Source organism: Plecotus auritus (genome assembly GCF_963455305.1).
Source record: "Plecotus auritus genome assembly, chromosome: 13".
Lineage (NCBI taxonomy): Eukaryota > Metazoa > Chordata > Mammalia > Chiroptera > Vespertilionidae > Plecotus > Plecotus auritus.
The window spans coordinates 10,758,910-10,786,771 of record NC_137779.1 but is presented as its reverse complement, the minus strand read 5'-3'; the positions used below and the strand labels follow the sequence as shown (position 1 = coordinate 10,786,771).

At 56.0% G+C, this 27,862-nt stretch overlaps 3 protein-coding genes across 4 annotated transcripts; 2 read left to right on the top strand and 1 right to left on the bottom strand.

Moving 5' to 3' along the window:
- The first annotated feature begins 218 nt into the window (after positions 1-218).
- Positions 219-14,764, top strand: CFAP73 (cilia and flagella associated protein 73). 2 transcript variants are annotated; one of them, XM_080650214.1, is made up of 8 exons: positions 219-347; positions 2,062-2,167; positions 3,132-3,236; positions 3,960-4,160; positions 4,628-4,849; positions 5,161-5,319; positions 6,912-6,999; positions 13,768-14,764. In XM_080650214.1, the coding sequence occupies exons 1-7, from the start codon at positions 292-294 to the stop codon at positions 6,987-6,989; spliced, it is 927 nt and encodes a 308-aa protein (XP_080506340.1). In that variant the 5' UTR covers positions 219-291; the 3' UTR covers positions 6,990-6,999; positions 13,768-14,764. The 2 variants fall into 2 exon arrangements, with proteins under 2 accessions (XP_080506340.1, XP_080506341.1); XM_080650215.1 differs by lacking the exon at positions 13,768-14,764 and adding an exon at positions 11,688-11,815 and having other exon boundaries at positions 220-347.
- Positions 5,639-21,224, bottom strand: DDX54 (DEAD-box helicase 54). The gene is made up of 20 exons (XM_080650211.1): positions 21,026-21,224; positions 18,627-18,756; positions 18,244-18,314; positions 17,579-17,767; positions 17,390-17,439; positions 16,232-16,273; positions 16,020-16,115; positions 15,371-15,492; positions 15,226-15,287; positions 15,021-15,152; positions 13,837-14,047; positions 13,374-13,508; positions 12,645-12,875; positions 12,488-12,561; positions 11,647-11,856; positions 11,056-11,198; positions 10,662-10,775; positions 10,039-10,143; positions 9,790-9,902; positions 5,639-8,673 (listed from the first exon to the last, which is right to left on the bottom strand). The coding sequence occupies exons 1-20, from the start codon at positions 21,197-21,199 to the stop codon at positions 8,441-8,443; spliced, it is 2,637 nt and encodes an 878-aa protein (XP_080506337.1). The 5' UTR covers positions 21,200-21,224; the 3' UTR covers positions 5,639-8,440.
- Positions 21,225-21,296: 72 nt separating this feature from the next.
- On the top strand, positions 21,297-26,747 carry RITA1 (RBPJ interacting and tubulin associated 1). Its single transcript, XM_080650210.1, has 4 exons — positions 21,297-21,713; positions 22,035-22,167; positions 22,581-22,946; positions 25,756-26,747. The coding sequence occupies exons 3-4, from the start codon at positions 22,645-22,647 to the stop codon at positions 26,258-26,260; spliced, it is 807 nt and encodes a 268-aa protein (XP_080506336.1). The 5' UTR covers positions 21,297-21,713; positions 22,035-22,167; positions 22,581-22,644; the 3' UTR covers positions 26,261-26,747.
- The last annotated feature ends 1,115 nt before the right edge of the window (positions 26,748-27,862 follow it).

The following is a 27,862-nucleotide window of genomic DNA, read 5'->3' as shown; positions in this document are numbered from 1 at the left end:
TCTTGGCCAAGGGACCCACGTCCTCTCCTCTGGCACCCCAATTTAGACGGGGAGTTAAAGCCCCACGGAAGGGGCAGAAGCTGCTGCCCTCCCGGCAGCCCCTCCCTCTCCCTCCGGGGTGGATTTCCTGGGCCTCGGCCAGGCAATGGAATGTTGCGTTGATGGTTGCCTGGGCAACCGGGGCCTGCTTGGTGGCTGCCTTCTGGGAGTATGGAACACGGAACACGCTGTTGCACCACCCTTCATCAGAAACCCTCCAGGTGGAAAGAAAGCCCAGCAATCGCCAGGAGAATGGCCGTGTCCCGGGAGAAATATTTCCGACCAGCCTTGCAAGACAAGCTGACTATGTGAGTGGCTCGGGGTGGCAGGGAGGGCTGGAAGGAGGGCGGGAGTGAGTGGGTGGCTCATTCTCTCCCAGGCCCTGGATCCTGGCTTCCACAGCCTGTTCACGGTGGGAGAGCATTGCTCCCATTTCACAGATGAAAACAACGGAGGCTCAGAAAGAACTAGGGACTTCCCTGAGGTCTCTGGGCTGGTTAGAGCAGAGTTGGGTCAGTAGCCCAGGTCTCTAACCTGCCCTTGATTCCCACCCCAACTGACATCCAGCTGAGATTACTAGTACCTGGTTTGAACACAGGTGGGAAGGAATCATTCTATGAACTTTTGCCCCCTCTGCCTGCAAACTGCATTTTTAAAGGGAGAGTGGAGGAAGCCTGATCCAGGCCTGCGCTGTGTTCAGTGGAGTGATTGAGGGTCCCAACCACAGTCTGAGAATCTGAAAATGGCAGCATTTCCCCTGAACCGGAGCTGAGAAAGGCTTGCCGAATGGAGTTAGTGTATCCCTCCTGCTCCCTACACAGCCGACCCTATGGGGCTGCCTCCTAGACCCCTCCCCGGAGGTCTAACAGGCGTCTTCAACTTCAACTTGGCCACAGCAAGGAGCTGATCTCCCTGCTCCTCTCTCCCCCACTCAGCCTTCTTCCATCAGCAACACCTTCCCAGCTCTTAGTCCTAGGTTCACCTTGAACTCCTTTCTATTTTTTTAAAATATATTTTTATTGATTTCAATAAAAGGACTACAGTGGGGGCTCACCTCCTTCTGGGCCAGCAGGGAGGGGAAGGGTGAGGGAGAGAGAGAGATAGAAACATCAATGATGAGAGAGACTCATTGATCAGCTGCCTCCTGCACGCCCCCTACTGGGGATCGAGCCTGTAACTCGGGCATGTGCCCTTGACAGGAATCAAACCTGGGACCCTTCAGTCCACAGGCCAACGCTCTATCCACTGAGCCAAAACGGACTCCTTTCTCACCTCCCGCATCACTCCATCAGCTCAGCTCTCAAACTGCATCCAGAACGGATCCCTCCTCCCCTCTGCACTACAACCACCTGATCAGAACCACATCATGTCACCCCATCACCTGGTCACTGGTCTCCTGCAGCTCCCCTGCCCCTCCTATTGCCTTTGTCCCCCACAGCGGCCAGGGGGACCCCTCCTCCACTCAGAAGCCTCCCCTGCTGCCCACCTCACAGTCAAGGCCAAAGTCCTCCCTCGCCACCCTCTGGCCCCCACAACTTCTCTGATTGTAATTCCCATCCTCACCTCCCTCCCTCCCTCCCCTTCCGCTCACCAAGGTCCTGGCCCTGGGGCCTTGGCACTGGCTGTCCCTCGGCCTAGAATCTGTCCCCTTCGACCTCTGCTCAGTTGTCACACCTCAGAGAGACTTCTTGACCTCCGCATTGAAGGATTCGTCACCTTGGCACCTACCCTGTCATGCCATTACTTCTTCTTCTTTGTTAGCTTTATCTCCTGTGTGTGCCCCCCCCCCCCGCCCCCGGATGCCAGCTCCCACAGGGCCACTTTCTGTCTGTCTTGTCCCCAGCGGGGCCCCAGTGCCATCATGGTGCCGGGCATTTGCTAGGTGCTCGGTACAATTCGTTGAATGAATAAAGAATTCCACAGCCAGTAGGTGGCTAATAGGGGCATTTCAGGCCCTAGGGGGTGTTTGGGGGTCCTTACTCTTGCCTCCTTCACCCCCACCTCATCCGTGAGCCCCTCCAGGAAGATCCCGGAGCAGAATCCCAGCCACTCCCTGCCGGTGCTGTGTCTCCTGCGGAAGAGGCAGGAGCTGGTGGATGTGGACCAGGGCCTGTGGGCCCAGAAGGAGGTGAGCCCCCATTGTAGTCCTGAGACTTTTGGGGACCCCAGACCAAAAATGGTGGTGAGCAGGGGAATGGGAAATCCAACTTATTAGCTCCAAGGCCTGAGACAAGTCATGTCACCACTCTGAGCCTGGGTTTCCTCACCTGTCAAATGGGGATCAAAGGAGATCAGTTGTTGGTACAAATTAATGTGCACTGAGCACCTATGTGCAGGGCACTCGCTGGGATCTAGGGGTCTCACCATGGTCCCTGTCCTCAGGGGGCTCACAGTCTAGAGAGGACACAGACCTTGTCCAGCTGGTGACTGCTAGGAGGGGGACACACTGAGAAGGACTGTAAGAGCCCAGAGAAAGCCCCTATTTCCACATGAGGGTGATCACGGAGGGCTTCCTGGAGGAAGCGATGTCTTAGGGATTGCTGAAGGGCAAGTTGGCTTATCCATCAAAGGGGGACAGTGTGAGAAGGAAGAAACAAAGAGGAAACAGCATAAACAAAGACTGGAACGCAAGGACAAAGCACAGGTGGCCAAGTGGCCGGAAGACAGAGTGTCAGAGGGGAGGGGTGAGATGAGGCCTGAGAAAGGGCAGGGACATGGACACGGACATGCGGGGGCTGCAGGAGGGCACCCGGGCTTCCTGTGGCTGGCGGAGCCATGGGTGGATTTGAGGAGGGGCACAGCGACATGATCAGGGACCACAGATGAGAGGAGTTAAGTGTGAACTTAAAGGCGCTGGATGACTTGAACCCCCAGACACACACACACACCCATGTTTACACCAATGATGAGAATCATTAATCGGCCGTGGGGATCAGCAACCTGGGGATGTTCCCTGACTGGGAATCAAACCGTGACCTCCCGATTCAGAGGTTGATGCTCAACCACTGAGCCACTCCAGCCGGGCGAGATTCACTTGGCATTCATCCGACAGTTCAAGTCACCAGCTGGACATGGTCTGTGTCCTTCTCTAGGTGTTCCAGACCAGGATGGCAGTCCTGAGGCAGCGCCGGGAACAGCTGGAACAGAAGAAGCAGGAGCTAAAGGGGTCCTTCCTCCGCTTTGACAAGTTCTTGCAGGTGGGTGGGGCCTGCTGGGGGAGGCAGGTCACAGGGTCACAAAATCACCATCTTTGGGAATCAGACATGTCACAGAAATGTTTAAAAATGGGTGTACTCCTATGGTTGGGGACTTCAATAACTGTTGGCTAAATCCAAATTCATGGATGATAAGAGTCATCATTTTAATGATGTCAATTCTCCAAAAATCATTCTATAAATTTAATATATCCCCTAAGATCAATAGAATGTTTAATAAACTTTTATGTGCTAATCATTTTTTTAAATGGGTGTACTAGCCGGGCTGGCGTGGTTCAGTGATTGAGCATCGACCTCTGAACCAGGAGGTCATCGTTGGATTCCTGGTCAGGGCACATGCGGGGGTTGCAGTCTCAATCCCCAGGAGGGGGCGTGCAGGAGGCAGCCGATCAATGATTTTCTCTCATGGATGTTTCTATCTCTGCCTCTGCCTTCCTCTCTGAAATCAATAAAAAAATATTTTTAAAAAATTGGTGTACTAATCCAAAGGGTAGTGGTAGGAAAACTGAAGCATTCACGTTTTTTAAAAACCCTGGGGAGGAGTGAAGTACCAAAATCAGATTCTGGCTGCGTTTGGCCCGCGGGCCATCTGTTTGCACTCCATGGCTGCACATGCTAATTAATGCTGGGGCGGGTGGAAGGGGCGAGCTCCGCAGGCGCCCGAGTCCTGAAGGTCCTGGCCTCCTGTTCATCCCTCCTCCCCAGGACGCCGAGGCCCGACGTAGCCGCGGGATGCGGAGGGCGGCAGAGGAGCGACACCGCGCGGGCCGCCAAAAGGCCGAGGCGCTGCGGCTCCGGGCCCAGCTCGAGGATCTGCAACGTGAGCGCGCGCGGCTGCTGCGCCGGCTGGAGCGCCTGGGGCCCTGTGCGCGCCTGCTGGAGCAAGTGCTGGGGCAGCTGCCGGAGGTGAGTGCCCTGCAGGAAGTTTGGGGCTCAGAGCCACCGTACAGCGCGGAGTGGCCTCAGGGGCGGCTTTAAAAGGGTGCACTTCTGGAGCGCTGACTGTACCAGGAATCACCACTTACTGAACACTAACTGTATGCCGGGGGCACACTTTGTTCTTGAATTTTCCCCAAGGCCCAGTGAAGTGGGTCCTGTTATTGTCAACCCCATTTTACAGATGGGGAAACCGAGATTCAGAAAGGACACCCGACAGGCGCGGCACGGAGTAGACCCAGGCACTCAGAATGAATATTGGTCGCAGGCAGTGAGCTTAGCTAGGCTTAATGGAGGGGTGGAGCAATCTCCACTTAAGAGGCAGCGGCTGTGTGATGCCATTTCACAGGTGGGCTGGGGAGGCGCTGGAGAGCCGAGTGGCATGGGGAGGGCAGGGGCTGCAGGCCGGGTGAGTCCCCCTCCGGACCCCATTCCAGTTCCAGGAGGTCCCTGAGCTGGTGGCGCGCTTCGATGCCCTCGCGGACACGCTGGCCGCACTGAGGCTCCGGGAGCGCCGGCAGCGGGCGGAGCTGGAAGAGACGCGCGCGCGGCTGCAGCGGCTGCGGGACACCTGGCAGGACGAGCTGCTCCGGCGGGGCCAGCAGCGCGCGCAGTTGCTGGAGCGCCTGGAGGCGGCGCGGGAGCGCACGCTGCATTGGGTACGGCCCAGCGGGCGCAGGGACCCCCGCCTCCCACCGGGACCCCAGCCTCCCACCGCGGGGTAGAGCGCCGGGGTGGATAAGAGCAGATGGGGCGATGCTTACTGCCGCGGGGCAGCGGAACGAATGTGCAGGTTTGGCATCAGAAAGCACTTTAGGGCACGGGCTGCCTCTCGGTACCTGACAGCGCGCCTGCCCTCCTCTCCCCGAGAGCGCTCCCGGGTACGTGGCTGGCGGGAAGAAACTGGGCCCGAGGCCCAGCCCTCCTCCAGCCATCACACCTTAACCGGGAGGGGCGGGGCGTTCTCCAGGAATCCAGGTGGGTTCAGATCCAGAACACAGCGGCTGAGAAGACGCTGCTCCTGGGCCGCGTGAGGATGTCAGCGCTCAACCTGTTCCAGTTAGTGTGCCAGCATCAGAGGCAGCCGCCTGCCCTGAACATCGAGGACACCGAGGGGCAGCTGGAGCAGGTGAGGGCCCCTGTCGTCACCTCCAGCCCCCCCCCACCTTCAGCACATCACCTCGCCTGAAACCCCGCCTCTCTGGGTTAAACTTGGCCCTCTGTGACCAGAGGCACCACAGATATGGGCTCAGTGCCACCTGGGCCCCCAGGTGGGTGCTGGTTCTGACAGTCACCTGCTACGTGGCCAGGAGGAAGTCAGGCCCCTTGGGTCTCAGTGTCCTGCTTATGCGGGAGGGCCAGGGTGTATGCTGACGGACTCCATACATTTATGCCAAGAGTCAAACAAGTGACATCAATAAAAGCCAGGAGACTGAGACTTACTTTTTAAAAATATTTTTTATTGCTTTCAGAGAGGAAGGAAAAGGGAGATAGAAACATCAGTGATGAGAATCATTAATCGGCTGTGGGGATCAGCAACCTGGGGATGTTCCCTGACTAGGAATCAAACCGTGACCTCCCGATTCAGAGGTTGATGCTCAACCAGAGCCACACAAGCCGGGCGAGATTCACTTGGCATTCATCGACAGGCCTTGCTTCCCTGGCGAGGGTGAGGGTGGGGTGGAGCAGTAGTCTCTGCACCGTGGCCTCACAGGGGTCACTGTGGACCAGCACACCATTTTTCTATCAGGTTTGCAAGGCTTACAGCCAGAGGAGGGAGCTTCTGACTTTGGAGACTTTGCTTCTGGGGGGTTCCCAAAGCATGATCCCCTTGAGGAGTGGGGGAAACAAAGAGAGGCACTCTCCTTTCCCCCCACCCCACCCCTGCCCCCAATGGCCAGAATCTCAACCAAATGGCAAGAATTGGGGCCCTGGAACCCACCTTTGTGCCACGTCCTGCGCTGGGTGGATTTTTGTGGGCCACTGCTCTCCCAGGTGTGGCTCGGGTACCGAGGTCCACACCCAGGTGACACTTGGAGGGACAGAGGCTCAACATGCTGTGACAGCAAAAGCCAATCCCTTTTCAACCAATGCTCTGATCCCAACGCGGGGCGACTAGGCCTTCCACTCCCTGGTCTGGGGTCTAGGACTCACCCCGTCAGCCACAGCAACTGGCCAAACTCAGTAACAGTTTGGTTTTCATTGTAGCTATTTTTCGTTACTCCTAAGTAAGGAAAGGGTGACTTAAACTTTCCCCATCTTGGCTGGAATATAGTGTCCTTCTCAGACGTTGATTTCAGTGGAAAATGTGAAGGGAGCGCCCAAGGGAAGGTCCACCATCATGTCTGGTTCCTGGCAGTGGAGCCAGGGGGTGCTCGTTAAGTCCGTGTCAGTAAGTGAATTAACTCAGAGCAGAGGAGGGCCGCCCATGGAGAAAGTAAGCCAGACGCCAACAAATATGACTGATCCAATTAAAGGGGGAAAATAAATTGATGGAAGTGAAAATATGAATTTAATTATAATGCAGGCGGTAGCCAACTGTGAAGGCATCTGCTCAGGAATCATTTGGGATGATGACTGGGCCTTTAAAATCCCAAACCACCAACATTGCTGTCTTTTAGAGGGTCTCAATCCTGACCCCGACCCAACCCCGGTCTTGCAGCATTGAGGGTGGGCAAAGGACACGGGCTGGGATGTGACTGGCTTGCTGGGGACCCACAGGTGAAGCTGTTCCTCCTGGACCTCTCTGCCATGCTGGCCAGCCTCGCCCAGAGTGAGCCCGAGACCCCGGCCCCCTAGCCCGACCCTGGTGAGTAGTGGGCACCCCCCCAGAGGCTTCTCCTCCCGAGAGAGAAGGTGCACATTTCCTGTGGGCGGGGCGGAATGGCTCTCATCTGGAGATGGGAGGGCTGTGCCCGCTCAGATGGCGGCGGGACAACACAAGGGGCACACAGCAAGCACTCAAAACACATGGCCGACAGGGGGGCACCCACCCACACCCACCACCTGGCCTGGGGCCGGGTTCTTCCTCCAGGGCAGTTGGGGGCATTAAACAAGCAGGTTTTGTCAGGTGCTTGTAATGGGGCCAGGTGCAAATGCTGGTAAATTCCAGGTGAGTATTGGGTTAAGTCAGTGGTCGGCAAACTCATTAGTCAACAGAGCCAAATATCAACAGTACAACGATTGAAATTTCTTTTGAGAGCCGAAAACCGACTTCTGCACATGGGCCACGAAGTTTCAATCACACTGTACGTGTGCGCCCGCACGTGGTATTTTGTGGAAGAGCCACACTCAAGGGGCCAAAGAGCCGCATGTGGCTGTTGAGCCGCAGTTTGCCAACCACTGGGTTAAGTCAAGTAAAATCAATAGGACCAGCAAGAGGGTCTCAGGAGCCGAAACCCACTCCCAGGGCACCTGCTCACAAGGCCCCTCCCCGGCTTGATATGCAGCTCTGGAGGCTGCCCGTGACCTTCCCAGGACCCAGTAGGGGCGGAAGAGCACAGGCCTCGGCAGGACAGGCCTGGCCAGGCACTGCCCGCTTGGTGTGTGGTGGGGCAGGGTTAACCCCTGCACAGCCAGAGGAGCAGCTGTGCCCCTGCCCCAGACCCTGCGTCCTGTTGTCACCCCCCGCTCCCCTCTCAGCTGCGAGGCTGCCCAGCAGAAGGAAGGGGACCGACTGTCAGCTTTGGTGTTCTCCCACCTTAGGCAACTAAGTCATCCTCTGAGCCTCATTTTCCTCATCTGCAAACTGGGGACACCAACAGAACCCAACCTCAGGGGATCCCACGAGACTTGCCCACACGCCCTCAACTTACCCGGCGCACTAGCTGGGATTTCAGTGCCTGGGTCTGTCCCTTCCAACTCCTAGAGTGGACTGCACTCCTGGTCCGCCAGAGGTGCACAAGAAAGGTTTATTACCTTAAAAATACATCACTGGGCCTTCGGCACTCACGGCTCAGACCTGTGTGACCACCACCTCTGAACCTAGAGCACACGGAAGCAGCAGGAGCCGAGTTGCCAATTCAGGGCGCAAACTCCTATGCACCCTTCAAAACCTTGCTCCAATGTCCCTGTCTCAAGCAGAGGCAGCTGCTGCCCCTCCGTGGCCATACAGCACTCCTTCCCATGGGCGATGGCTCTGCAGGGAGCTCCCCAAACGCCCTGCACAGGGCCAGGCACATAGCGGTACACAAGGAGCATTGGCTGATGTTCACACTTGGAGCACGTGAGGAGCGGGGGCTGGGTCATCTTTACATCCTCTTCCTCATCTTGCCCTTCTTGGAGTGCGCGCCCCGGCCAAAGGCGCCCTGCTGCAGCTCCCGGGCGTGGCGCCGGTTGCGGGCAGAGAGCTGCTTGAGGCCCCCACGCTGCAGAAAGCGCATCTTCTGGGCTTGGCGCCTCTGCTTCAGGATCTGCTGCTTGGTCTTGAGCTCTGAGCGCACGCGGCCTGCGGGGGGGCCTGAGGTGCGCGGCTGGGAGGCACCTGCCAAGACAAGGATTCAGGGAGCTCAGCCTTTGGGTTGATTCCCAATGTCTCCCCCTCCTAGAAGCCTCCAGACTGCTCCCCTGCCCCCACTCCCATTCTGTGTTCACTGCTGTGGCCCCAGCCTCTGGCACATAGTAGGTGCTTAACAAGGCTTATGTAGTCTACAGTATAGGTCTGGAACCTCAAGCCAGGACTTCCAGGGTTCAAATCCCAGCTGTGGCCTCTCAGACCTGGGCAAGTCACTTAATTTCTCTGTGCCTCTGTTTCCCCCTCTGTAAATTATGAATAATAGCACCTCCCTCCCTCATGGGTCCTAACGAGTCAATGATTTAATATGTGTACAATGCTCAGAACAGGGCCTAGCCAGCCGTGGGCAAACTATGGCCCGCGGGCCGGATCCGGCTGTTCTATCCGGTTCTCTTGCTCTCCCCTCCACTCCTTTACTTTGAATTTATATTAGTTCACACAAACACTCAATCCATGCTTTTGTTCCGGCCCTCCTGTCCAGTTTAAGAACCCATTGTGGCCCTCGAGTCAAAAAGTTTGCCCACTCCTGGCCCATAGTGAGGGCCTCCTGGCCGTAATTATTATGAGTATTAATACTTCATCAAAGCTTGACTGAGCGCCTCTTCTGTGCCAGGCATGGGGACCGGCAGTGACTGAGCCCAGGACATAGTGCCAGGCTCCCCTCTCCCCAGGGGAGGTGGCAGGCAGCTGGGTAGCCCAGGGCCAGTCACTGCCTGTGACCCACTTCAGCGTCCCTGCCTGTAAGGTGGGCATTCTCAGTCTTCGCACCCCAGGCCCTGCGTGGTGAGTGTCTAGCAGAGCCTGTCTCCACACGGCAAGCGGAGCCCCCTCTGACCACAAGCTTGCGGGACGGGACAGGCTCGCCCCCTCCCTTCAGAGCACCTCAAAGCCCTGAGGGCAGCCCGAGGTCCTGGCATGCAGGGCAGCTGGCCCATGGTGCCATCGTGGAGCACAGGCTCTGGCAGACAGAGCGGCAGAAACGCCCTAGCCTGTCACCAGCTGAGGGACTCAGGAGGGATCGGAGCACCGAGTTCCCAGGTGACCAAACAGACCGCTTGCCAATGTGCACGCTGAGGTGCATCCTACCTTGGCCTCGGCCCCGCTTCCAACCTCTTCGCTCTGGGCCTCGCCGGTCCGATGCCCCTTCCTCCTCGGAGTCGCGGTCATCGATTTTCTGTTTCTGCTTCCACTTCTGGTAGCTGGGAAGCGTGTTAAGGAGGTGGCGGGTGGATCCTGAACCCCAGAAACCCCTGAGCTGGGAGAAGGCCCCGCCCACTCCAGCATAAATAGGCCCCGCCTATAGCAGGTGCCACTCAGCCCAGCCCCTCAGGATACAGGTCGCGCTTGTAGGAGCTGCTGATGTAGCGACCACTTTCTGTCTTGATCTTCTTCTTGTCCTCCTGTCCTGACTGTCCCACAAACCGCTTCTTCTTCCGGTCCCTGCAGGAGAGAAGGTTGGGTGGGCTGTTGTGGACGGAGCGGGCCTGGGGCGGCCTGCTCCCTCCCCTGACCCTCTCACTGGGATGTTGGAGGATTGCAGAAAAGCAGTGTGGCCATGTCTGGCATGCAGTAGGTGCTCAATAAAGGCCTGTCCCCAGCTCCTCCTCACCTTTCTCTGGTAGCCCAGGTCTCAAAGGCAGTGTGTGGGGGAGTCACTGGAAACTGGGGGGCCCCGGTCAGGGACAGGGTTCCCAACCCCTACTCTGCCATTTCTAGGCTCTGAATGGGGATGGGGTAGGGTTCATCATCCTTATTGTGTGATGACATGGGGACCAGATGAGGGGGGGTCACAGATCGTAATTCGTGTTGTGCTGGATCAATGAGGGGGTGGGGGTGGCGTATTTCCTGCTCTAGTGATCAAAGGGGAGTCAGGACAGGCTGGGGGTCACATGCCAGTAGGTGGGGACCACGTGGCAGACAGGTGGGCATGGAAGGGCTGCACTGGCGAGCTCACTCACCACTTGAGCTGCTGCCGGCCCCTGGTCAGGTTCTGGGCCTCGTCCCCCATCAGGTCCAGAACAGCGCCAGCCACCTGCTGCTCAAAGGCGCCCCCGTCCCCACCAACGCTCAGGCTGCAGAGGGGCGGTGGGGAGACACACAGGGTTGATGGGGACCCATTAGGCCCCACCTGCCACACACACATACACACATATATACCCCCCCACACACATATACACACATATATACTCCACACACACACACATATACACCACACATGCACATATATACACCACACACGCACGCACATATATACTCCACACACGCACATATATACACCACACACACACATGCACATATATACACCACACACACGCACACGCACACACACACACACCCCAGCTGGCTGCTCACCCCCGTTCACTGTCGAAGTCCTTGGGCCGATAGGGGACATAGAAATCCTGGTCCCGCTGCCGGGCCTCCTCCTTCCGCCTCTTGGCTCCCCGCTCAGGTCCTGGCTGCTGCCGCTTCCGGCCCACGACCTCTGTGAAGACGTCCTGGCAGACCAAGGCCCAGTCACACCTGCAGCCCCTGGGAGCCACCTGCCCCCCAGCACCAGTCTGGCTTGGGGTTGCCATTTCCTCCTCTGCACATGCAGCTCACCCCACCTCAAGCACCAGCAGGGTCAGGACAGATGGGGGTTGGGGGGCTGAGGTGCCAACCAAGGAGGGACCCATGTTCCATCCCAGCTTAATCCCCCAGGCTGTGTGACCAGGCAAGGCCCTGCCCCTCTCTATGTGCTAGGGACTAGTCCAGGGGTTTTCAACTGTTACGTTTTGGCTACTGAACCCCCATCCTAATCAAATGTAAGAGGGGTGCATGAGCAGGCCCAGGACCCCGCCCGCCAGGTGAACAGGACGCCTCTGCGGTCCCCAGCCCTGCCTCTGGCACTAAGGCCCAGCTTCTGAGCCAGCCCAGACCCCAGGGTCCGGGTGGGGTGTGTACCTCCACACTCTCTCCCGCTGCCTCTTCCTCCTCCTTCCCAGGCTGCTCCGCCTGCCGCACTGGGCAGCTCCGGGCTGTGCCAGCCAGGCCCTCCTGCCGCTCCTGCCGCCCCTGCTGGAAGCTGGCGATGGCCTTGCAGTCCTTCTGCCGCTTGGCCCGCATCACCTGGCTGCTCAGGTCCCGGCTGGAGGCGTTGATTTCAAAGATGGTCTGTGGAGGTGACACCCTAGTCCTTCACCCACTGGCCTCTCCTTCCCCCAACTCTTCCCTCACCACCTGGTGGGCTCCCTATGGCATTCCTCCCCAAGTCCTTCCAACCCTTCCGGGTGGGCTCTCTCGTTATCTGCATTTCACAACCAGACAGGGAGCCCAGAGAGGGCAAGTAACCTGCCCAAGGTCACACAGCTGGGACGAGCCCGAGCTGGGATTTCAGCCCAGGCCCAGCTGGCTCTGAAACCAGTGTCTCAACCATGACACTCCAGATCCTTTTCCCTGAGGCTGGCTGCCTGGCAGGCTTGTAACCCTAGGTACAAAATGGGAAGCTCAGAGGGAGTCAAGAGGAGATGAAAGGTGATAGAAAGCCAGTTCCTTAGGCCTCTACCAGGCCTAGGGCAAGTCACTCCTTCTGTGAGCCTCAGTCTACCCATCAGTAAGTGGAAGGAAATGGTTGCCACACAGGAACCTGCTGTGGACCAGCAGGGATGGTTCCAGAACAAGGGGCGTCTCTAGAGAAGCTGACGGAGCTAGAGATACAGTTTCAGAAGCTTTGAGCTCAAATGGAATCCCCGCTGGGGTTCTGCTGGGGTCAGGCGCTCCATCGGTCTCCCTGGCCCTCACTCACCGCCCGCGAGCGGTACTGCTTGATGCTGTCCACCAGCCTCAGCCGCTGCAGCTCCTCCTCCTGGAAGCGTGAGCCTGGCAGGGAGGGAGGCGTGAGGCCAGGGCCCACTCTGCAGGGCCTGCCCACCACCCCTGCCCTGCCCTGCATGGGGACTCACTGAAGAGGGGGTGCAGGCCCAGCCCCGCGAGGTCCAGCTCCTTGGCCCGTTTGATGGACTCTGGTGAGGGCGCTGGCCGCGAGCGCACGTACTGCTGCTGGGCGTTGTCGGCCACACGGCCCAGGCCCCGCAGCTCCAGCGATGCCTCCAGGGTGTTCCGCAGGCCGCAGTCTTCGTCGTCCACCACGCTCTGTGGCACCCGGCCCAGCACGCCATCCACACCGACCGCATCTGCCACCCCACACGGAGCCTGGTCATAGGCTGCCGCCGGGCCCACCTGCCCATGGCCCGGCCTCCCACACTGGCCCCGAATCACGGAATTATCCCTGTGGCTGCCGATGTACTACATGGTTAGGCCCACGATGGTTGCATCTGTACTAAACACGTACAGAATTTTGTCGTTATTCCTTAAACCATACAGTATAACACCTACTTACATAGTGTTCTCATTATACTACTATACTTAATCTAGGAATGATTTAATGTTAGGGAGGATGCGTGTAGGTTATTTGCAAATATGTCATTTAATATAAGGAACTTAAGCATCATGGATTATTGTATCTGAGGGGTCCTGGAACCAATACACCGTGGATACCGAGGGATGACAGTATGGGGATCTTCTCCTGGGGTCAGATCCAGCCCCACCCCCTACCAGAGGGGACAGCTTTGTCCCTCGCCCACATGAAAAACTCCACGAAGGACCTCAACCCCGCCCCGGCCTCCACTCACCCGAGGGCTCCTCGTGGGGGCAGGCAAGGGTGAGGGCACGGCCCAGGAACAGGTGCAGGTCCAGCAGGTAGGGGACCTCATCTGGGGCCACCAAGGAGTAGGCCGTGCCACTCCGACCAGCCCGGGCCACACGACCTGCGGGAGGAGGTGGTCAAGCTTCAGCAAAGGAAAAATCCCCACAGCCCAGCACAACTCCACCTGCCCAACCCTGAGGGTGCACAGGTCCCCGGGAGGGGAGCTAAAAGGGCAGCGTTTCTGAGAGGACTTCGGGGAGGAGGGGGCTGCGGGGCCACGTCATCAAGGAGCATGACAGAGTCCAGAGAGGGGAGAATCGCCTCCGTGGGTCACCCATCAGAATTGTGCCGGCCCACCCCCACCAGGTCCTAATTTACAGGTCAAGCCCTGGGCCGGTTTCCCCACCTGCCGGGCGGAAGTCGAGCTCAGCGCCCAGCCGGCTCCTTACCCACGCGGTGCAGGAAGAGCTTGCCCTTGGCTGGGAAGCTGAAGTTGATGACGTTGTCCAGCAGCGGGATGTCCAGGCCCCGGGCTGCCAGGTCCGTCACGATGAGGGTGGAGCACTTGCCGTGGGTGAACTTGGCCAGGTTGATCTTGCGGGCCGTCTGGTCCAGGGCGCTGTAGATGTGGGCGCAGCTTACCCGCTGGGTTGTCAGCAACTGCTCGGAGCCAGGACGGGAGGGGAGGAGGGAGAGGGGTGAGGAGACTGGTAGGAGAGGAGTCCGGGCCACGGCGGGATACCATGACCTGGTGTAAGCCTCATCCTGATTCTCCGACTAACAAGCTGCATGACTTGGGCAAGGTCTATGCCTTCATTTTCCTCGTCTATAGAATGGGGAGAATTGTTCCTTCTCTGTGGCTTTGTTATAAGGATTAAATGAGTTTATATAGGGCTGAGAACTGGGCCCAGAACACAGGAAGCACCGTGAGAGTGTTAACTGCTCTTTGAGAATTACTATTTCAGTCTCATTCATCAGAGACCCCAGCAGCTGCTGCATGCAAGGAGGAAGCTCCGTTAATGTCTGACAAGTTAATGAAACCCAGTGAAGTGTGTCATCAGAAAACAGACCCCAGGTGTGGCTGACCAAGGAAGGGGCCCCAGCAGCCTTTGGGGCCCAGGACCCCCATGCTGTCATATGGAAAAACTCATCAAGTTGCTCACGTAAAATTAGGGCACTTTACATAGCTCACTGCATGCAGGCTACGCCTCATTTTTAAAAAATGAAACCTATGGGAAAACTCATACAAAAGTGATAGCACAGCTGGGGAAATACTTCAAAATAACCTGGGTGGAGGGGGTAGCAACAGATCCGTCAAGAATGGCCATAAGTTGATAACTGAGTACCTGGGAGTTCATTAAAGTATTAAGTCCTGGCCAGGCCCGTGTCCTGCTCTGGTGCTGCCCTCTGGTGTCTGTATATGGAACTGCATCCCCAAGCTAATGAAGGTGCAGGTCCCCAGGAGGTGTCTTCCTCACCAGCCAGGCCCTCACCTCACCGAGGTATTCCCCAGGCCCTCACCTCACCGAGGTATTCCCCAGGCCCTCACCTCACCGAGCTATTCCCCAGGCCCTCACCTCACCGAGGTATTCCCCAGGCCCTCACCTCACCGAGGTATTCCCCAGGCCCTCACCTCACTGAGGTATTCCGCATGGTGCTTCGTGGCCACAAACACCACCGTCTGGTCCTGGGGCCGCACCACATTGCGCAGCAGGTGGAGCAGCACGGCGGCCTTGGTGTCCTCCCGCACGAGGAAGAAGGAGGTCTGCAGGGAGAGGGGCCATGAGGGTGTGGCTCTCAGGGCCCTGGACAGGCCAGGGGCACAGGCAGACCCTCACCTTGAGCTGCTCATTGAGTTTGGCGTCCACATCTAGCCGAATGAGCACGGGCTCCGTGAGGCCTGCGGCGGGCACAGAGGGGAGTGGGAGGTTGAGTCACTGAAGGACAAGGTCCGGGCCCAGGCCCCCAGCCGAGCTCACTCACCGGCCCGGGCGAACTCCACCAGCATTTTGGGCAGCGTGGCAGAGAACAGGAGCGTCTGGTGGCCCCCCGGGAGGCGGCTGATGATTTCCTGCAGCTGCTCTGCAAAACCCATTTCAAAAAGCCTGGGAGGGCAGAGGGCAGAAGAGGGGCTTCCAGTGAGTTCCCAACTTCAGCCATCCTTGCCCCCACCACACTTCTCCCATGTGGTCGGTGTCTGCCTCGCGTTTTCTCTATCTGACAACTTCATGCTAAGCAATAACGACCTTGAAATCTTGGGTCTGATCTGTTTCCTACAAACTTGCATTGAAGTAAATGACAGCAGCCCTCGCCCTGGGTCAGGCACCGTCTGAGTACTTTACAAATATCAGCTCCTGAGTCCTCACGGCATCCTGGAAGGCACGTGCTATTTTATCCCCACTCTGCAGGCGAGGCCCCGCAGGCCCCTAAGACCCTCAGTGATTTGTCCAAGTTGACAGAGCTGGGATTTGATCCCGCCTGTGTTCTCAACTTTGTGCTACTTTTTCTAACTTTGATCCCGGTACACAGGTCTCTCCTGGCAGAGCCCTTCCTCCCAGGCAGCCGCACCTCCCTCTGATCTCCCAGCCTCGAGCCAACCTGGACACTGCGAGGGGTGTACCTGCAGCCTTACCTGTCAGCCTCGTCAAATACCACGTACTCCACACTCTGCAGCTTCAGGTTCATCTCCACAGCCACATGCATCAGGCGACCAGGGGTGGCAATGATTCTGGAAGGGGTGTGCAGGCCAGGTCACCCAGGGCCACCAGCAGAGCCCTCCTCTCACTCCCCAGACGTTGGCTATCTGGGAAGGGACCCAGAGCATTATCCCCAATGTAGACTCACATGTCAGGGTTTTCATGCAGGGCTGAAAACTGGTCTTCCATCCTAGGGAGAAGGGGAGGTGTCAGCTCGATAGAACAGGTCTCTGTCTAGTTCCTGTCCCTTCCCATGCCAAATACCCAGTGCGTCCCACTCCCTGACCCCAGACTTGCAACTGGGGAAAGGCTATTGCTGACATCCTAGGCAAAGGCACTGCCCTGACAAGAGATACAAGACCAAACATACAAAAGGACTGAGACAACAAAGAGTTCCCCGAAGAGTGGGCTCAGCCTCCGAACCGACCTCACTCTCTATCTCCAGAGGCAACCAAGTTGCCTTTCACCCACAGCCACCCAGCAATTAACCCTGGAACTGCCAGCGGCACCTCGAATGCAGTTTCTGGGATCTCTCTGTCCTTATTCTCAAACCTTTTGAGCACACATATCCCTGACTTTAGTCGTCCTCTGAAACACCCTTGGGATACCTGTAGGAGCCACAATTCCGGGCCAGGCCTAGCCTGGGAGCACTGCTCACAGTAACGAACTAGAGATGATAAATCATAATGTAGGCAAAGAGCACTGGACAGCAAAACACTCAGAACTGAGTGACTGTGACAGTGACACTGGGAATAGGAAGGGGCTGCCCTGTGAGGGGAACATGTGGAACGGGAGGGGGCACAGCAGGGGACCCGAGTTCTCGTCTGAGTGGCACTACCAAACCACCGCATGGCTCTGGGCCCGTCCCCTCCTCAGCGTGCTCACCTGTAAGGCAGGTGTGATGCCTGCCACTTCAGAAGGATGGTACCAGCACACCAGGAAGAATACACTTTGCAAATCTGAGCTATTACAAACATGCTTTGATTCTTGCAGATTCTGCTTTAAACAACCCACACGCACATTAGTACACACAACTGCACTACCGTGTGGGTGACCCGATGCCACCAGCTGTCTTTCAGGAGCATCAGAACCTTTGCAGTGCTCGTGTGGGAAATGTCTTCTCGTATTTTATTGCATGTTTCCCTTATTCTTCACAAATATCGGTCTTATTTTTTAGAATGTGCCAAGAACCTGCTATTGTTAAGAAGCCACACAGGCTCCTTCACTCTGATACCCTGGAGGCAAGGGGCGCGCGCACAGGGATAGGGGTGTGGGTGACCGTGGCCAGGGGCAAGAGGGTTCTTACTTGTCCCCACCCAGGATCAGGGCAGTCTTGAGGCCGGTGAACTTGCCCAGCTGTGGGGAGAGACAGAGAAAGATTGGGAGAGGGTAAGGGGGAGGTGACTTCGCCCACTCAGGCCTCCCCGCTGGTCCCAGCTCAGCCTGCCTCTCCCTGCCCTCCCCACCGCCTCCCCACTCCCCAACCCCAACACACCTCCTTGGTGAACTTCATGGTCTGCAGGGCCAGCTCCCGGGTGGGCGAGAGAATGAGGGCACGGGCCCCCGTCTGAGCACTGCGTGTCTTGAGCCGCTCGAACATGGGGATAAGGAAGCAGGCTGTCTTGCCACTGCCCGTCCGGGCCATGGCCACCATGTCTTTGCCATCCAGAATCACTGGGATGGTCTGGAGATAAATGGGTAGGGGAGGGGTGGGGTCAGCTCCTGCACCAGAGCTTCGAGTTCCCAGTCGAACTAGGGGACCTCAGTGAATGGGAAGGGGCCTGTCGCCCAGCTCTGATCCCATTTGTGCCAAAGCGTGTTTGCATACCTTCAGGGACGAGTAGCTCACCACCCCCAACTCTTTCCATGGTTTGAACATCCTTCTTCAGATTAAGCCAGACTCTACCCTCCCTGACCACTGTGCCTCCCTGCGCAGCCTCAGCAGTGAACAGCCTTAAATGGCAAAGAGGCACAGGGTCGCGTCTCCTCTCTGCTGGGCCCAACTTCCCTGACCTGTGAAACAGGCAAGCTTGTGGGGCTTCAGAATAAGAGGGACAGTAGATGTGACAGCTGGGACAAGGGGTGTCTATCAAGAGGCTGAGAGAAGGCCAAGTCCCTCATCCCCTCCTTCCAACCCCACCAGCCCTGCCTGCCGCGTACCTTCCGCTGGATGGGTGTTGGCACCTTATAGCCTTTCTTCATGATGCCTTTGAACACCGGGTAGCTCAAGCCTGGGAAGACACAGGAGTGAGCGGGGTAGAGGAGCCCCTACAGCACCTGACTACTGCATCTCTCCCCCTCGGCTCTGAAATGCTATTGTCGCGCACTAAGTCCCCAAATGCCTGCCTGTTCCTGCACCAGCATCGCCCGAGTCCTGCTCTCACTGTTCTCTCGTTGTGTCAGGCCCTGACTGGCTCTGAGACAGTGTCTGCTGCCGCAGTTTGCCCAATACCTACCACAGTGCTGGGCCCAGAGCAGAGCTCAGAGGGCGTGGTGACCCCCTACTGCTACCCCCCACTTCCCCGGATGCCTGGAGCACCCACCCATGGACTGGAAGCCTCCCGACTTCTTCTTCTTCTTGTTCTGGGCTCGCACCATCTCCCGCGTGTCCGGCTCCACGTCCGAGGTGCATTCCGAGGTGGGGAAGGTGGGCAGGGGTCTGCCAGGTCCCAGCTGGAGGGAGGAGCAGAGAGGCAGCATCACTCCAGGTACCATCAGACCACTGGGGCAGGGAGGGGGGCTGTCCTGTAGCTGGTCTGCACCCCATTCTAGTCAATGACTCCCCTGCCAGATCACGAGACGTCCCTGCTACAGGGCTCCCCTTTGACTGGGCCAGGACAGGGCGGAGGGGCAGAGAGCGGGCTCTGCAGACACACAGCCTGGTTTCAATCCCAACTCTGTCTCGTACCAGCTAGGAGACCTCACAGGGACTTAATCTTCCCGGAGTCTGTGTTCCCACATCTGGGAAACGGGTGACGAGAACATAAGCCCCACAGGGTGTTGTGAAGACTAAGCAGGTTAAGTGCGGAGCTCAGAACAGTGCCCAGCACAGAGATGGTGACATCATCAACATCATCATCCCCATCCTCCTCCTCCTCCTGGCCTGTCATTCCCAGCCCCGGAAATTAACTCTAGAGAACTAATCGCAACTAGACTTTCCCAAGCTGCCCTGCCCTCCTCTCCTTAATCCCCTTTCTGACCCATCACCCTTACCCAACTCTGGTCCCTCTTGTGCCTGCCTCCTCTCTGCCCATCTCTACCCTTGGTCCCAGCACAGCTAACCCAGATGCCTCCTCTGGGGAGCCCTCTCAGACTACAGGGCTGTCCCCTTCCTCTCAGAAATAACGGTATGGACCGCTAATTCACTATAATGATTAGAGCTCACATGGCTCTTACTCGAAGCCAGGTGCTGCTGCATTCACATAAGTTAACCCACTTAATCCTATGACAACCTCAGGAAGTGGGTACTATTACCTTGTCATCTTACACAGAAGGAAACTGAGGCACAGAGGGGTGACATGTCCCACCCAAGATCACACAGACAGCAAGTGTGGGGATCGGAGTCTGTGTTCTTCCCACTGTGGCCCTCTATGGTCCCTGCACCATTCAGGCAGGGCTGCAGCCTGTCCAGTACAGTCTGTGAGCTAAGAATGGTCACATACATTTAAAAAAAACAAACAAAAAAGACAGTGACCTTAAAGGGCCCCACAAAGCCCCAAGTATGTACCACATGGTCCTTGGAGGAAAAGTTGGCCAGTCCCTGTTCTAGGCATATAACAAAGTCCTGGAGCACATCAGAGCCCAGCATTCTACGGCACGATGGAGCACATAAAATGTCCTCCAATCCTTCCCCCGGTCTGTGAGGCACATGTGATCATCAGCCTGCTGCACAAGTGGAAACTTCTGTCTTCTACAGATGTGGCTCAGAGAGGTTAAGCAACTTCTTCACTATCGCACAGCCTGTACAGGGTTGGGCCAGGCTGTGAACACAGGGCTGAGCCAGGGCAGAGCCCTAGTCTGAACCACATACATGGGCTCCTCTTTGGCACTTAGTACTCTGACCTGTTCATCACCTTTAGCAGTTTCTCCACATTTATAGAGCACCTACTGTGCGCCAGGCATTAGCTAGGCTGGGGAAACAGTGGCATAAAATCTGGTCCCTGCCTTGGAGAAGTGTAGGCCTCTCCTCACATAAACACTCACTCATCTACTTACCCAAAGCTATTCTGTGCCAGGCACCGGCTGGGCACAGTGCTGTGGGAAATAATGGGCTCTGCCTTCCCTTCCCATTTGCATACTGCTGGCATTCAGCAGTGGAAATAGCACAGGCTCTGAAACCAGACAATCCCGGGTTTGAATCCCGGCTCTCCCACTCTTTTACCAATCTAGGCCTCAGTTTCCTCCTCTGGAAAATGGGATGACAATACATAGCTCCCAGGGTGGTGTGATGATTAAATTATAAGGCTGGTAAAGCTCTTAGCACGGAGCCTGGCATAGTAGGCGGTCAACAAACTCAAGTTTAATTTATTACTATTAATTTCCCAGAGGTTTGGGGCTATCACTGTCCCAATCTATGGGCCTCGGCTTCCCCTTAATACAACCCCCCAAGAATCCCTAAACTCTCCAAGTCAGAGCTTCAGCACCTGCACTTTTCATTGGACGAATGGGAACTAGGACCCGCCCCCTGAGTAAGAAGTAGCCAATGAGAAGCGGGCAACCAAAAAGCCGACCAGGAAGGCCCGCAGGCCCCAGCCTTCGGAACGCGGTGGCTCCGGCCGTCAGGACCCGGGTCAGACCGGCGGTCCTGCCCCCCGATCTCCTGCCAGCAGACCGCTTCCCACCCTAGGTAGTGCCCACTCCTCAGCTGGGGAAACTGTGTCCGCGGGGCGCCCACGGAGCCGGGAGTCAGGCTCCAACGTGTATCCCAGCCCCGTGCTCCCACCTTTTGCGCCCGGGTGTCATCTTCCGCCTGGACCTCAAACTCGCCGTCCTCCGAGTCGCTGCTGCGGGCGTGGGAGGCCGCGTCCCGGCGCTTCCGAAGCCCCTTCTTTTTCCTCCGTTGGGCCATGGCAGGTCGGGACCGCGGTCGGGCCGCCGGGCGCGTCCCCGCAGCCATGCGGACCCGGCACAGGAGAACGGGAAGGGGCGGAGCCAGCGGGGACGTACCACAGCGTGGCGGGGGGGGGGCGGGGCACGGCGTCTACCCGGTCCGCGCTGCGCTCCCTCCCCTGCCGCAGCCTCAGAGGCTGGGCGCGCCCACAGGTGCTCCCCGGCCCCGCGCGAGAGGCCCCTCTCCAATGCTGTGGGGAACTCGGGGCGTCTGGACCTGGGCGCTCCCCCTGGGCGCGAATGGTTCCGGCCGCGCCAGCCGGACGCTGGCTGGTTGCTGTTGATGGGCGCGCGGAGCACACGTCGCTAGGGCCCGGCTGTCCCCGTGAGTCGGTCCACGCGGTGCCCGGGGCGGGGACCTGGGGCGACCTGAGCGGCCGCGGTTCCAGGATTCCGGGCCCCGGGTAAACTGGGATCACGGATGCGCCGCGCGCCGCGGGCACCCCCACAGAAGAGCCCAGCCCGCGTGGAGAGGGGGCACTGAGGGTTGTATTCCGACGTCCAGGAGCCAAGATACTCAGGTAAGAAATAACTCAAGAATGCAGGGTCGCATAACCCATGGACACAGACAATAGTGCGGTGAAGGCCTTGGGGCGGGGGGGGCGGGGCGGGGGCGGAATGGAGGGGAACAATGCGGGGGGGAAAGTATTGTTGTAATACTTTCAACAATAAAGATAAATTAAAAAAATAAAAGAATGCGGGATCCTCAGACATCAACCCGGACATTAATTTGGAGATGGGGCATGTGGGCATTTGGGGGGCGTGACCCCCCTATAGTAGAATGGTTAAGTGCACAAGCTCTGGACTCCTGCCAGGTTCACATTTTGCTTCCTCTGTTTTAGCTTTATAGGTGTGTCTGACACATGTGATGTCATCTTTTGAAGCCTCAGTTTTGTCATCTGTAGACATAAAGCTGCTTCACAGAACTGATGAGAGGATTCAGTGAGACAGTGCTTCTAAAGCTGTTTGCAGGAGGTAGGTGTGAGAGTGAAACTGGTTATTTCCTGCCCCATAAATTCATACAGAATTCAGAGACTGCCCTGTCTTCCCCTCCCACCATAATTTGTTTTGTGGTTGGTGCCAAAATGGACACAAGCCCCATCTCTCCTTCATCCCTCTAGCATTCTGTAAATATTTATCCAGTACACACTGTATGCTAGGAATGCATATTTATTAAAAATTTGCCTGCAGCACCCCTCTCCCCATCATTGTGACAACTAAAAAAAAAGTCCAACAAATTTCCGAAATGTCCCCAGACGTTGGCAGTTCCCCTTTGAGGAGGACTGCTTGACCCCTTTGCCCTTGGGATGGGGACTTAAGAGACTGCCAGTCTTTCTCTGATGGCACTGCCGATGACAGAGGGATGGCACCCTGACCCCCTTTCTCAGGGAGCTCTGGAGGCATGGCCTGGTGGGCAGCCCGTGCCTGCTGTCACCTGGGACCACCGGCAGCATGAAGACCCCTGTGGAGCTGGCCATCAGTGGGATGCAGACCCTCCACCGTCAGCACCGCTGCCGGGGCGGCTATCAGGTCAAGGCCAGGGCATCGTACGTGGATGAGACTTTGTTTGGCAGCCCTTCAGGCACCCGGCCCACACCGCCAGACTTTGACCCGCCCTGGGTGGAGAAGGCCAACAGAACCAAAGGAGTGGGCAGAGAGGCTCCACGGGCTTCGAGGGCCAATGGGAGCTGTGAGACCACCTCCTCCAGGGGCAGTACCCCGACCCTCACACCAAGGAAGAAGAACAAATACAGGTAACAGCATGGGGAGATGCACTCCTGCACTCAGTATTGCCATCTAGATTCCTCTTAGAGCCCTCTGTTCACATGCTGTGTGACCTTGGGCAAGCCCCTTGCCCTCTCTGAGCTATAATTTGCTCCTGTGGAAAGTGGATTTAGTGCTTTTACTGAGCGGATTAAATGAGATGAGGTGTGTACTGTGCTGGGCACAGTAACCTGACACTTAGGAAGCTCTTGAGAAATAGTAGCGAGGCTGGCATCTGAGGCCCAGAGAGGTCAGGATTGGCCCAAGATTACAGAGCAGTTTGCATGAGATTATTGGTGTGGTTGATCCATGAAATGACGTAGATTTGCTGGTTTCAGATTTCATTTTGAAAATGGTTCTTGCTGCATTTTCACGAACAAGTTAGAAAACCAGGAGCTGATGCTAATGCAGTGGTGCTCAACCTTTGTAATGCCGCGACCCTTTAATACGGTTCCTCATGTTGTGGTGACCCCCAACCATAAAATTTTCGTTGCTACTTCATAACTGTACTTTTGCTACTGTTATGAATCGTAATGTAAATATCTGTGTTTTCTGATGGTCTTAGGCCACCCTGCTAGCGGTTCTCAACCTGTGGGTTGCGACATGAACTGTATTAAAGGGTCGAGGCATTAGAAAGGTTGAGAACCACTGTGCTAACGGTTATAAAGTAATCAGATTAGAATTAGATTATTGGGATTATTTCAGATTAATATCATCCAGAAGGAGAAATCTAGTAGTGGACCTCAGGGTTCCTTCTTGTTTATCAGTGGTTTGGACAAAGACACGGAAGACTGGTGTTTTGATTATGGCTGCCATAACAAAATACCATAGACTGGGGGGCTTACCAACAGAAATTTATTGAAGTCCAAGGTCAAGGTGCCAGCAGGGTTGATTTCTCCTTGGCTTGCAAATGGCCACCTTGTCACTGTGTCCTCATATGACCTTTTCTCTGCGTTTGTATACTCCTGGTTTCTCTTCTTAAAGGGACACCATTCCTATTGGATTAGGGCCCCACCCTCATGAAGTCTTTTAACCTTAATTACCTCTTTAAAATTCAACGTGAATTTTGGGAGGTTACAATTCACTCCATAACAACTAGTTAATCATATTTAGGATCCATATTGAACCAGGAGGGACATACTTTAGTTAAGAAAAGGAAATGGTGTCTATTTAAGGAGATAAAAATTCAACGAGATAAAAGGAAGACTTGTTATTGTGTCACGTTGTGGACCACAACCTGACAAGGGTCAGGTTGACATTAGCAGCACTGACACCTACAATATGGCTGAAAATGCTGATGTAAATGTAGGTTGTATTAGCAGAAGTATGGTGTCCATGACAAGGGAGGTTACAATCAACCCCACGCTCTCCTGGAGGATGGAGGTTTGTGCTGGATGCTGGCAAGTAGAGGGTTTCACGTGAGAAAGTATATCAGACAGACATGTGTTTCCACCAGATATGGTTTGAGAATTTAAACCAAGTAGCAAAAGGTTGACTTTTCAATTTGGAATTTGAGTACTTTTAGTCCTGGTCTAAAACCATGGACCTCACAGTTGTGGGATTAATAAAAAAAAAAAAATAATAATTGCAGAATGAATCTAATGAAAGATGAGAGACCTAGAAAGCATATATATGTCTGATTTACTGGTCGAGAACTTGGTCCTTGAGCCAGGCTGGTTTTGAATCTTGTCTCTTTCCTCCTTCTTGCTATGGAGCTTTACCTTCTCTGTACCTCAGTTTTCTTGTCTGTAAAGTGATATTATCAACTTCTCCCTCCTGTGGATGTTGTGAGAAGTAATGAGATAATGTATGTGACATGCTGAGTCCAGGGCCTGTAAAGCCCTAGCTGGTTTGGCTCGGTGGATAGACCCTGCATACCGAAGGGTCCCAGGTTCAATTCTGGTCAAGGGCTTGTACCTTGGTTGCAGGCTCCTCCCCGGCCTGGGCCCTGGTCGAGGCATGTGCAGGAGGCAACCAATCGATGTGTTTCTCTCACATCTATCTTTCTCTCTGTCTTTCCCTCTCTCTTCAATGGAAAAAATATCCTCTGGTGAGGATTAACAAAAAAAACCAACAACAACAACAAAACCCATCAGTAAATACTCAAAAATTCAAATCGGAAGGGCCAGGGGACTACAAAGGATTTAGCTGACGAGGCTACTGGGAAAAAGGAAAAGTAGAGGATAAAAGAAAAAGTGAAGGTTATAAAGACTAACATATTAATTAGGGCTCTTAGTTGCAAGTGACAGAAGACTTATCACAACTGGCTTCAGCAGAAAAAGGGAATTTGGGCCTTATATAACCGAGGCTCAAACTATCATTGGGATTCTGTCTTCATCTTAGTGCAGCTTTCCCTCACACGTTACAGGTGAGATGCCACCAACTGCTTTGCCCTTATATCCGCCAGCTTTTCAAGGTCAGGAGGCAGAAAAACATCTTTCCTAGTAGTTTCAGCAAAGGTCCTAAGGCAGACTCTGATTGGACAGAATGGGTCAGATGGCCATTCCTGAGCCAATCAGTGTGGCCAGAGGAGTGAAATATGCAAATTGATCAGGCCTGGAGCACATGCCAAGGAATAGGGGGGCTGGATGCTAGGTAGGGGCAAAATAGCAGAGATGGAGGTAGTGGTACATGAAGGGACTGTGGCCTCACTGGGTGCCAGGCTGGGAGACAGGGACTTCTGGGATCTACTGGCAACCCTCTCTACTGCTGCAGGTGTCTGGTGGGGGTGGAGTGGGGTGGGTGGGTGTTAAGGTTGTAGGGTTTGTTCGCTCACTTCGTTTCTCTTCCCTTTGCCAGACTGATCAGCCACACTCCTTCTTACTGTGATGAGTCACTATTTGGCTCCCGACCCGTGGGCGCCCGCTGGGAGGCCCCGTGGATGGTGAAGGGGGGTGCTTCAAAACTCCACACGCTCTTCTGGACACCCCCAGCCACCCCGAGGGGCCACCCGCCCCACCCCAGGGAGACCCCAGAGTGCACCATTCACCCATCTGCTCCCACGAAGACAGAGCCCAGGGAGGGGTCCGAAGCTGAGAAGGTGTCCAAGGGTGGATTAGACTGTCCACGCTCTCTGAGGCGGGAGCGTGCCCATTCCCTCACCCACCTGAATGTCCCCAGCACTGGCCACCCACCCACCGGTGGCCCCCACACGAGTGGGCCTCGGGATCCCAGGCCTTCCCCATCAGGGGTGACCTTCCGGAGCCCACTGGTGACTCCCAGGGCTCGGTCAGTCAGCGCTTCAGTGCCAGCGACATCCCAGCAAGGGGGTGCCACCCCAAGACCAAAGCCCCCTTGGAAATGAGTTTCCCGGTCCTTTCATCAGGTTTGCCCTTGGGGTCACAGCAAGGGGAGGAGTTTCAGAGGATGACACAGGTGGGGGGCTTCGACGAGGCACTCATGGCGGCAGGCCCGGCGAGGGTGGTCAGGGACGCCCTCTGTCCTGACAACCTCTGGTTCCCTGCTGCCCCCACAACGTGGACTTGAGGGCCACCCCTTGAGACGCCTGTTCTAGTCCTGTCGGAACCACATGCTGTATCAGTGCCAACCCAGGGATGCCCCCCCATCACTCCCACATTGTCTTGCCACCAAGTATGAATAAATGGTGTGGTCGCCAATCTGGAGGGTTCTCCCCTCCCCCTGCAAGTTCCCCTTCAAGCCAAACCTCCCGCTCAGGATGAGTTTCCAGCTGAGTCTGGAGGCCTCAGAGTTTTCCCTGGCACAGTGTCTGGACTTTTTACGTTAATGATCATGTATTTATTTTAACGTATTAAATATGTCAGTAGCTCACCAAAGCCGTGACTTGTACTAATTTTTTTTCTTTAGGGGAAAAGCTGATGTTAGGCCTGAGTTGGGTTAAATAATGATGAATGACATAGCAACGAAGCAGCAGAAATCGTGACAGTGGCGAGTGGGGGCTTGAAGTTCTGGAACCCAGGCCTCAAGCAACACTGGTGCCTCCTCCCGTCAGTTTCAGCTCCTGCCACTAACTAGGGGCTCAGCTGGTTCTTCCTGAGATCAGAATGTGGGCTAGAGTTTCATACATTTCCCACTTTCAAAAAACAAAACACAGTGACTAGGACTTGACCAAGCCGAGTGGTCCAAGACGAGAAAGTTACGTGCATCTGGAGAGCTCTCAGGGTCGAGGCCTGAGGGATCAGATGTGCCTTCCCTGCACCAAGGCTTGTCAGCTGCACCACCTGGGTCAGGCCCCTTACAGGCAACAGTGGGGCCTTTGCTCAGATGGAGTTGCCCCGGGATCCCAGCATCCTGGTAAGCTTGGGTGGGCCTGGGCTTTGGGCCTTGCCTTGACCCCATTTTCCCCTGATGCACCTCCAGGAAGCACAGGAATTCCAGAACCAGCTGGAAGCCTCCTCATTGGTTCTGTGCTGCCTCTTGGGGAAGGGAAGGGCAGAAACATCTGGGTAGCAGTCCTAGAGGGACCACCAGTGGCCAGGGCCAGGGATGCACGTGCAGACACCTGCTTGGGGCAGGCGGGGCATGGGGGAAGCAAGTCAGCAGGTCTCTTGGCATTTTAAACATGTGGGATGTTTAAAACTTCCTAGAACTTTCACGAAGAATTAGTTCCCTCCCAGCTCTCATTTTTTTATATATATATATTTTATTGATACTTTACAGAGAGGAAGGGAGAGGGATAGAGAGCTAGAAACATCGATGAGAGAGAAACATCGATCAGCTGCCTCCTGCACACCTCCCACTGGGGATGTGCCCGCAACCAAGGTACATGCCCTTGACCGGAATCGAACCCGGGACCCTTCAGTCCGCAGGCCGACGCTCTATCCACTAAGCCAAACCGGTTTCGGCATCCCTCCCAGCTCTCATTTACACACACACCCTCTTTCCTCCGACTAGACTAAAAGAGAGGCAACAGCCTGAGTGTGACAAT